This window comes from Mus caroli, unplaced genomic scaffold (genome assembly GCF_978045245.1).
Source record: "Mus caroli unplaced genomic scaffold, Mus_caroli_1 scaffold_8, whole genome shotgun sequence".
Taxonomy (NCBI): Eukaryota; Metazoa; Chordata; class Mammalia; order Rodentia; family Muridae; genus Mus; species Mus caroli.
Window position 1 is genome coordinate 118,119,709 of NW_028227263.1, and position 10,781 is coordinate 118,130,489.

General features: G+C 43.2%; 1 protein-coding gene across 1 annotated transcript; it reads right to left on the reverse strand.

Annotated features, from left to right (window-relative positions):
* Positions 1–502: 502 nt before the first annotated feature.
* LOC147003362 (cytochrome P450 2A12) lies at positions 503–10,489 on the reverse strand. Its single transcript, XM_085842004.1, has 9 exons — positions 10,267–10,489; positions 9,808–9,970; positions 8,632–8,781; positions 8,254–8,414; positions 6,852–7,028; positions 5,316–5,454; positions 4,685–4,872; positions 4,030–4,171; positions 503–2,635 (listed from the first exon to the last, which is right to left on the reverse strand). The coding sequence occupies exons 1-9, from the start codon at positions 10,441–10,443 to the stop codon at positions 2,451–2,453; spliced, it is 1,482 nt and encodes a 493-aa protein (XP_085698130.1). The 5' UTR covers positions 10,444–10,489; the 3' UTR covers positions 503–2,450.
* Between the last annotated feature and the right edge of the window lie 292 nt (positions 10,490–10,781).

Genomic DNA, 10,781 nt, shown 5'->3' on the forward strand with positions numbered 1-10,781 from the left:
AATTAGATGTATAATATATAAATACAAACATCTATTTTATATGTATGATATATATGTGTATGTATAATATATAATTGGATTAGAAGCTGTGGTTCAGCAAATCCAGCAATGGTTGTCTTCCATCAAAGGGTCCACAAATACACTAGTTGTTTAGTTTATGAGGCTGGATGTCTCAGGTAGTCTTCTACATGTGCTGGAATCCCAGAGAAGTAGTTTCTAATGCCAGTGAAGGAATAGACCTGCCAGTGAGAATGAGACCTGCCAAACAGCCAATGAGCAAGAGCTTCCTTCTTCCATGTTGTTTATATAGGCAGCCATAGAAGGCATGGCCTAGATTTAAGGTAAACCTTTTCACCTCCAAAGATCTGAATTTAGAATGTGTTTTCTCATTTCAAATGATTTAGTCAAGAAAAATTCCTCATAGGTGTGCCCAGTCCTTGGGCTTTAGTTAATTCCTGATATGGTCAAGTTGACAGCCAAGAATAACTATCACAAGTGGCAATCTCTTTAACATGATAAGATATCTCTTCATTCCTATATGCAGCATTTAGTTTATGAAGAAAAGGATCCCAGTCCGATGTATAGGTTTTACACTGAATCATGTGGGAGCAGGCAGGAGATTCAAAGACCTTTATCTGTGCCCTTTAGCTGAGCCCCAGAGACCCATGAAACTCATGCAGAGTACATGGGCATATGGGCAATCACACAGCCATGTGCACTCTATGCATGAACACACACATCCTTGCTGACCTATGATAATTTAATGTTCTCCTGGATTTCTGTCCAAGTGATTTTTATCTCTCAGACTAAGTCAGACACAGTGGCCTTACCTTTCACAGGGGGTGAGGCACAGCAGGTGTTCAGGTGATTAAGGTGTATAGGAGAAAGCAAGACTGTTGGAAAGTATGTGTTGGAGCCAGATCAGTTGCCTGCCAGGGCTATGGAAAAACACGTCAGACAGGGTTATTCTGGGTATATAATAATGCCCCAAGTCCTTGTTGTTTTATTTGAGGAAAGGGTGACATTAAGAAACTGTCTAGGGGGCTGGAGAGATGGCTCAGCTTTTAAGGGCACGGGCTCCTCTTCTAGAGGTCTTGAGTTCAATTCCCAGCAACCACATGGTGGCTCACAACATCTGTAATATGATCTTGTGATTTCCCTGGCATGCAGGTGAACATGCAGATGTATCTATATCTATATCTATATCTACATCTACATCTATATCTACATCTACATCTACATCTACATCTACATCTACATCTACATCTACATCTACATCTACATCTATATCTATATCTATATCTATATCTATATCTATATCTATATCTATATCTATATCTACATCTATATCTATATCTATATCTATATCTATATCTGCATACACACATACATGTATATATATATACATACACACATACATATACATATATATATGCATATACACACATTATATATATAATGTGTGTGTATGCGCATATATGTATATATATTATCTTGAAAGAAAGAAAGAAAGGAGGGAGGGAGGGAGGGAGGGAGGAAGGAAGGAAGGAAGGAAGGAAGGAAGGAAGGAAGGAAGAAACTGCTTTAACTGCCTAAATGGGCAGTTAGATGTCTCAGTGGGTAAAAGTGCTTGATGTCAAGGTTGACCACCTGAATTTGAGTTCTGGGATCCAAGTATTGTAAGGAGAGATGACACTTCCAAAAACCGTCCTTTTGTTTCCACATGTGACCCATGGCATGCTCTACCATCCACACTAATAGGTAAATGCAAATTAAATATTCCTAACAGTGATGTACAAAACAAAACAAAACAAACAAACAAACAAACAAAACCACAATCGGTAAACAAAACAAAAAGAACGAAAAACCTGACCAAATGGCTGTGGATACAAATCTGTGTTTAAGTACGTGCTAGACTCTTATGGTCTATGAGAATGCAATTTAAACGATGTTGTTTTTGTTGCTCTTGCTGCTTTTTTGAGATAAGTTCTCATTGTGTAATCCTGGCTGGCCTCCTAGAGTTTCATGTTTCCTGCCTCTGAATGCTGGGGATAGAGTGCCATGCCTCAGACTTAGCTAACCTGAGTCTTTTAAACCTCAGTTTAGATTCAAATTTGTAAGCTTCATCTTTGCCACCTGTACACTGGGCTTGGGAACACACTGCTCTTGTTTCGAGTACTGAATGAGAGAAGGATGGGACAGTTTTGCAGAGGTGAGTGACCCTTGCTGGATGAGTGACAGCTTTTGTTACTGCTGCTTACTGTGTGTTTCTTTTTTTTTTTTATTATTACTGTTACAATTTTACCAAGGTGAGTAGTCTTTTCTATTTCTTCCATGCAGGTGGCCCCTTCTTAACCCAGCGGTCTTCATCTTCTCTCTTCACTCCACCTTCCTTCTGGCACCACTTCTGTCTCTCCCTCCTTCTTGATCCACCTTGGCTCAACCCAGAATCAGATGGGCACGAAGCTCATGGTGTATTTTGGTATGATCCTGGTAAACCCTTCTGGTGTGGGGGACTCATTGATATCTTCTTTCAAGTTCCTTGCGAACTTGAAACGGAAGTTCTGCAAGATGGTGGTGAAGAACAGGAACAGCTCCATCTTAGCCAGGCCGTCTCCAAAGCAGAATCGCTTCCCTGAAGAGGAGAGAGGGAAGGAGCACAGGCGTGGAGTCAGCTCTCACTGATGCCTTGCCTCAGTACCCAGTGTGCAGCCGTGTTCTCTTAGGGAGAAGGGGTTTCTACACTGGAGTGTGAGGGATCATTAGGAAAGGCTCCCAAGTCTCTCAGAACCCCAATGTTCCTACACACAAAGTGGGGTAACCCATGGTAGGCTGGAGCAATGAGAAGTCAGATGTTTCCTCTACCAATTACCAATTATATTTCCAATGTGAATGCTCTGCTGTGGCCTCACTCATTTATTCATCTAATTATCTATCATCTATGTATCTAAGTACACATGTATGTACATATGCGTCTATCTATCTATCTATCTATCTATCTATCTATCTATCTATCTATCTATCTATCTATCACCCATATGGCAGCTCATGAGTGTCTGTAACTCCAGTTCCAAGGTATCCGACAACTTTACACTATCTATCTATCTATCTATCTATCTATCTATCTATCTATCTATCTATCTATCTATCTATCTAATCTATCTATCTATCTATCTATCTATCTATCTATCTATCTATCTATCTATCTATCTATCTCCCATATGGCAGCTCATGAGTGTCTGTAACTCCAGTTCCAAGGTATCCGACAACTTTACACTATCTATCTATCTATCTATCTATCTATCTATCTATCTATCTATCTATCTATCTATCTATCTATCTATCTAATCTATCTATCTATCTATCTATCTATCTATCTATCTATCTATCTATCTATCTATCTATCTATCTAATCTATCTATCTATCTATCATCTATCATCTATCAATTATTTATTTATTTTTAGTTTTTTTAAGTCAGGGTTTTCTCTGTGTAATCTTTGCTGTCCTGTAACTTACACAGACCCAGGTTGGTGTTGAACTCACAGATCTACCTGCTTCTGCTTTTCCGGTGCTGGGATTAAAGACAGGTACCACCACCACTTGGCTGTTGTCCTCTTTTAAAGAGTCTGAATATATGGCTGGAGAGATGGTTCAGTGGTTAAGAGCACTGTCTGCTCTTCCAAAGGACCCAGGTTCAATTCCCAGCACCCATATGGCAGCTCATGAGTGTCTGTAACTCGAGTTCCAAGGTATCCGACAACTTTACACCAGTGCATATTAAATAAATTATTTTAAAAAATAAAGGAAACAAAAAATCATTTAAAACTGCATTAAAACTGCCCCCTGCTCTCTGAAAGAGATCACTGATCCCACTGATCCTTTCATAGGCATCCAGGATGTCTGAGGCTTGGGAGGTCCAGGGGCTGCAACTGGTTGGCTTGATGTTAGGTTGCATCACAGAGAGGGGAGCTGGCATGAGCTACCCCTGTTGGTGTGAGCAGTGGTCTGGTAACCCAGTGTTTTCTTACCAATGGAAAAGGGCAGAAAAGCAGGGATCTTCTTCAACTGACCCTTGTCATCCAGGAAGTGCTGTGGGTTGAAGTCTTTTGGGCTAGAGAAGAACTTTGGATCTGTCATCAGAGAACCCAGTATAGGGAACACTTCGGTGCCCTGGAAGAGGGAAGATGGAGTTTAAGAAGATGGATAAATGGAGAAAGGACAACAGAAGGTGTTAGGTTCTAAATGAAGAGATCTGAAAGGCACAGAGTTGGGGGTCTCCTGAGTAAGGGATATTATGGAGTATGAGTTTTGAGGAGATGTGATGTGTGCCACCAGGAGTAGGAGATATGAGCTCCATTGGGTTCATGTTCTGAGACAGGCTGCTAGAGTGACACCAGGCCTTTGCCTCCAGCCCAGGAGTTGAGATATTGGAAGGTAGCAAGACAGAGGAGCAGATAGAACTTGGAATTCAAAGCAATGGGACAAGAAGTTGGAGACATGTGGATAAATCTCCAGAGACACTAAGTCTAGGAGAGGTGACAATAATCTATCTAATCAGAGGACCCTGGTGAGGCTGACATAGTAGTTGGGGGAATAGAGTGGAGTTAGATGACTGTAGATGGAAAGGGACCCTAAGGCATCAGGAAGTGGGCTAAAGGCCCCTCCTGATGGCTATGGCTGTACCTTGGGGAGGAAGAAGCCACGGAAGGAAGTATCCTTGGTAATCTTTCGAGGAATGCCCAAAGGAACAAAGTTAGAAAATCTCTGGATCTCATTGATCACAGCCTGGGTGTAGGGCATCTTCACATGGTCCTCATATTGGGGCTGTCGGTTCCTGCCAATCACTCGGTCAATCTCCTCATGGACCTTGGCTGGAAGACAAGGGGAGTTGGGGTGTTTTTAAAAGTCCAGGGGCCTCAAAGCAGGTGCAATAGTTCACATGTGTAACACTGTATGTAGTACATGTCTCTGTAAGTGACATGCATATAGGCCATTGAAAACATATCTCCATACCTAAATGTTGGGCAGGGTCATTTTATCCTTTTCATGACAGAATCATGGTGGGGAGAAGAAGGAGGAGTCAGGGCAGGGACCAGAGAGTAAGGATCTGGCAGCCAGTGGGAAATCAATTTGGGAATGTCTAATATTTTAACAGTGAGAACTCTGTTTATGCATTTAATATGCTCTTGTTTCTGCATAGCAGGGCATGTCTGAGCATCCAGGGACCTGGGAAAGGTGAGGGTCATTGTCAGGTTGGAAAAAGTTGGAGCATCTGGGGTTCCCAACTTCTTCCCTGCCACACAGCCATCCTTACCCTCTACATCTGGATGCTTCATTAGTAGCAGGAAGCCATAGCGTAGTGTGGAGCTGACTGTCTCAGACCCAGCAAAGAAGAGGTTCAATGATGTCATCACTAGGTTCTTCATGTGGAACTCTGAATTAGCATTTTTCTCCTGGAGAGAGAGAGAGAGAGAGAGAGAGAGAGAGAGAGAGAGAGAGAGAACCCAAATCTATCAGTTTGTCATCCTCTTGGAGAACATTAAGGATTTTAATTTTCTAAAACTTTCTAGTCATTCTTTTATAAATATTTTTATTAATTCTTTGAGAATTTCATTTATTTTACTGTGAATATATTCACACCTCTCCCCCTCCCAGATGAATTCCCTTCCACACCCACTGAACCTTGAGTCCTCATTTTTTAGACATATATGTGAAATGCACTTTAACCATATTCCCCTCTGTTATCTTCTTTTTTCCACTTTGTGGAATTCTTTCTTATCCTTAATAAGCCTCCTTCCTATTTTCCTGTTATGTATTTTTTGGGGGGGATGGACAACTGGTTATAAATAGGCTTGGCTGCATGAGTATGGGTTAGGGGTTCTTCACTTGAGAAAGGATAATTTACTGGTAGCCACACCACTAAGGAATATGATTTCCTCTTTTCTCAACAGCCATCAACTGTGGCTTAAGTTCCTCATGGAGGAGATTGACCCAACAGGCACCATTTCTGGACATTTCTTTGGATCTTATTCTCAAAGGGTCCAGACAACTACGGGAAAGGTAATCTCCAGGTTGTGTGGAGCCTTGGGTTTGCAGGAGAAGCTTTGCTCTTTTCTCTGTCTACTGACTGTCTGCCACTCATTTTATGGTTGGGATATTTAGACAGTGAGGGGTAAGGACTGCGAGAAAGAACCCAGATGCCATGATGGGGTGTGTTATTAGAGATAGGTCTGAGACACAGATCAGAATTTAAACTTCATTCTCTCCTCCCTCAAACAACTCATAGAAGAGCCCCTAAACAGACCCTTGACCTTCATGTGCAATAGAATTCTATGTCCTTTCTTCTCAGTTGTGAAAGAAGTCCTTAGATATCACATAAAACACTTAAGTTGCCTAGGCCACTGATATGTATTGATGTGTATATCCTAATGGTGATATGAAATGCTGGAGAGCACGTGGCCAAGAGCAAAAGCCTGAGAGCCACAGAGAGGCAAGAGTGCACAGTTTTCTGGGTGCATGAAGTCAGTATGCAACCCTGGGCACACTGTGTGAAATTTAAGCTTTACAGGCTCTTCAACAGTAGCTTCAATGCATGCTAAGTAGGCAAATAGCAGGATGCACTGAGAACAGTGTCTCGTAGGGGAACACTGGAATATTGGTTAGCATGCTAATTTGCTTGCCCATACCCTGGCTTGCATAAGGAAGGCTCAACAGATGGAAAAGTGATGTTTAATTATGATTGCGTCTGTGAGGAACATCATAGGGACTTAATGGGCCTCTGTTCCTCCTTTTCTAGGGTGATTTCATGCTGCCCTGGTTTAGATGTCCCATCCCCAGATGCTGGGATCACCTTTTGCATGTGGATGAGAAAGGAGTCAATGAAGTCTCGTGGGGAATTGGGGTCCAGGGTACTGTGGTTCTGCTTCACTTTCTGTATCATGAAGTCTTCCAGTTTATGAGAATCCTTGATGATCCGTTGCTGTGGTCCGGGCAGGTACTTCATCACTGAATGGAACATGTCATAGAGCTGGGGTGGGAGGAGAAAAGACGGGAATGAGGCTTGTCAGTGGCAACACTCAGTGCGAGTGGGACTTGTCTCAAGGCATCCATCCATGTACTAATGTATGTATGTGAGGCTGGATTGCAATAAACCGCAACTCTAGTCTTTAAAGAACTCTTTACATTCATTTTGTGGTTGTTGTTATTTATTATTATTATTATTATTATTTTACTTTTAATTATGTGTGTGTGCATGAATACAGGTGTCTGAAGTCACATCTCCTAGAGGTGGGAAACGTCATAGGTGCTGGGAACTGAACTCAGGATGAGACGTGCATGCTCTTAAACCACTGATCTGTCGCTGAAGCGATTTAAAGAAGGAAGGTCATTGTCTTTCAATCCAGACGAGGTGGCTCCAAAGGGGACACTGGTAGACATTCAACTATTTAACTAATTTTTGGATCAGACCATGACTCCAGGCTTCTAGCATTCAGGACAGAGTGTCACAGTGACTCATGAATCTAGATGTTTAGGCATCCGGGAGGGCTGAGTTTAGTTGTCTTGATACTTGTTTGAGATTAGCATCTGTTTTCTACATAGTCAGGACTTCAGTGTGGGATGGTTCAGGGTATAAGGTGTGGACACACCTGTCAGACATTGTTTTGATGAAGGCTGTGTGTGGCTGGGAGACACTCATATCATTGTTTAGGAAAACAGTCTGTCCTGAGGTCTGCGTTCAGTTTCCTTGGTTGAGGTGCCTGTCTACTCATTCCTAAATTGACCTGGGACAAGCAGATGACTTTTGTGCCATTGGGCCAGTGGGATATTTTGGGAGAGCAGCGTGGATGGGCTGAATAACTTTACTGGCCTTGATTTTGCAGAACCAGGTAGGTGTTCAGGAATGGAGGAGGGGACCTGAGGTGGTCAGTTGTTTCCCTTGGGCAGGTGTCTCAACTTTCAGGAGGACCATACAGAAGATTTGTTAGAGACTAAGCTGGGGAAACCTGCACAGGGAAGAGAGCCAAGCAGAGGGCTTTGTTCTCAGGCTATTTGAGGTATCCAGATGTCATTAGGTTCTGAGTACTCGATAGCTCCCATGGGTTCTGATGTAAATGTTAATTGTCTGAGGGTAAAGGCTGGTTTTGAGGGGAGCTTATGTTTGTGGGTATGAGATTTGGGGTGGTCCTTGCCCTTTGTGGGTATGGCCAATGTGGGATATTGCAAGGGCAATTGGCAGAGCTGGAGTCTGTTACCTGCCCTGTGGGTGAAGCAGCAAATTGGTTCATTTGACTCAACATCTGCAGCAGTGACAGGAACTCTTTGTCCTCATAGTTGAAGCGGTCCCCGAAGACAATGGAGCTAATGACATTGGAGACTGTTTTGCTCAGGTAGATGGTGGGGTCAATGGGGGCTCCTGAGATGAGTGACATTGTTGGGAAGACATTGGAATTATGAGGAAGAAGAGTTAGAAGATGGTATGGGCATTGGAGTGAGGCACCAAACTCTCAGCACCAGATTTTGGGGATGGTTTGGTAGGTGGTCTTCCCCACCCTCCTTCTCCACAGCTCATAGGCTCTTGGTACAGGGGATGTTCCTTCTCTTGCCCAAACACTTAAGGGTCTCTTGCTTACCACAAGTGCCCTGCAACATCTTGATCAAACAGCCTGCCTCCTCCTGGATGCGCTCCTCCACACCACGCTTGCCCACACCGAAATCTCTCAGTGTGGCTATGGAGAAGCGTCTGAGTTGTTTGGCTCGTTCCCCATTGCTGAATACCACACCTGTAAAGATAAGAACATGAGGGTTGGAGAGAAGTAGATTGAGGCTGAGGAAGGACCAGGTCCACACTGGAAAAGGCTTCTAAGAGAAAAGAAGAGAGACAAAGATGGATAGAGATGGGAAGAACACAGAATATACAAACACAGATCCTGCATTAGACACACTCAGAATAAGAAAGTTGGAACTAATCAGCCAGGCAAGGAAACAGAAAGTTACAAACAGGCAGAAGCAGAGAGACTCAGAAGGCAGGGAAACTAGTCCTCAATATTTTAGCTGGACCAATTCTATCATGCCTCTTGATGCTGGTTAGCTGCTCTGGGTCCCTGAAATGGCTAAATCAACCAATATTTAGCATTTTCTGATAACAGCAAATCCCCACTAAAGTAAGGACTTCTTATATAAAAACATACCCTGGTGTTGAGGTTTTGTCTTTCACTGTTTATCATAATGCTAAGTGCTACTCTCTAAGATTTGGAGTCTACACTTAGCCTGAGGGACTCTGCCCTAGTTAATTCTGATTGGTAAATAAAGATCCCATCAGCCAATAGTTAGGGGTAGAGACATAGGCAGGGTTTAGGTTTACTGGGCTAGAGACCTTGAGGAAGGAGAAGGGACTGAGGAGCCTCGGTGGAAGCCATGGAAGAAGAACAAAAAGAAGGGAGGAAGTACTTAGAATTCTGGGGACTCCTCAGAGGTTATATAAATGCTAGGGCCCCAAGAGGATGGTTTTGGTTGTTGGTTGGTTACTGTTGGTTGTGGTTTGTTAAGTAGTCGTGTGCAAAGAAACAAGAGCAAGAAGAAATTAGATATCCTGACTGTGAAGATTAAACTTGCCCTAAGGAACTCATCACTCCTAATGAGCAGGAAGTAGTCTAACAATAATTTTGTTCCCATTCGACTCTCTCTATTTTTCTCTTCTACCTAGTGTTAGGAGGTTAAATGGGTGAAGAGGGTGAAGGGTGGAAGAAAGAAGAACCCACAAAGTAGCAAAAGTCTGTCTACAATCACAGATTTCAGATTCTCCTCACCATAGGCTTTGAAGAGTGTATTAAAGGTGGCCACTTCGCCTCGTCCACTGAACTCCTCAGCTTGGTCCACCAAAGCCTCTTTGACTGCATCATATCCATAAAGCACCACAACCCGGCGAGGCCCAAGGTGGATGGTGAACACAGGGCCATAGTGCTCTTGGAGCTGATGTGGAATAATTGGGGGCTGTTAGAGGACTTATTCACTTAACTGGACCAGTACACAGAGGTCAGATTATGTGATATCCTACAAAAAAAGCTTGAAAACAAACAAGCAAGCAAGCAAGCAAACAAACAAACAAACAAACAACAAACCAAAGACTTGAAATAGCTCCAGAGCCTTCTAAATCCCACTAGTAAGAGACGTTGGATTATTCTGTGAATTTTCTGACAAAAACATCTGAAATCACACAAACTCTTGTATGTGTCCCATGTCCCATCCATCCCTTCATCCAGTGATACCTGTGTTATGGAGCTGTAGACATCTTTTCTATTCAGTTGCAGATAATTTCCAATGAAAGGCAAAGGGATGGGTCCTGGGGGCAACTTCCCCCTGATTTTCTGCTGCCAGATAGACACCAAGACCATGACACTCAGGAAGGCCAGTATGGCTACCAGGAGCAGCCCTGAGCCCAGCATGGTGGCCAGTGAGGAGTGACAGGCTGATAGCTGAGGCTGAGATACTGCCTTTATACTCCCAGGGACAGAAGGGGCAGAAGATGGCCTTTGCTTCTATTTACTTAGTTGAGTCTTTTGGATTCCAAACCTATCTCCTTACATGGAATCTGTCTGTGTTGCAACACCCACAACATGGGCAAAGAGGAAGACCTCTGGATGCTAGGCTTAATTTGAAATACTTAAAGCCTTGCTGGGTTGTGGTGCCCCATGGATATGATAGAGTCAAAGAGGCTCATTGCCTCCCTCCTTGTCACCCCTTCCCACTATATCCCTCCCTTCCTCCCTCCCTCCCTCCCTCC

What these genes read in the sequence shown, in the direction of transcription:
- LOC147003362 (XM_085842004.1), bottom strand. Translation starts at nt 10,443, where the DNA reads ATGCTGGGCTCAGGGCTGCTCCTGGTAGCCATACTGGCCTTCCTGAGT. An exon ending in CTGCTTCACCCACAGGGCAG is followed by an intron (nt 7,029 to 8,253) that starts GTAACAGACTCC and finishes CTCCCACCCCAG; the next exon opens with CTCTATGACATGTTCCATTC. An exon ending in GAAGCATCCAGATGTAGAGG is followed by an intron (nt 4,873 to 5,315) that starts GTAAGGATGGCT and finishes CTTGTCTTCCAG; the next exon opens with CCAAGGTCCATGAGGAGATT.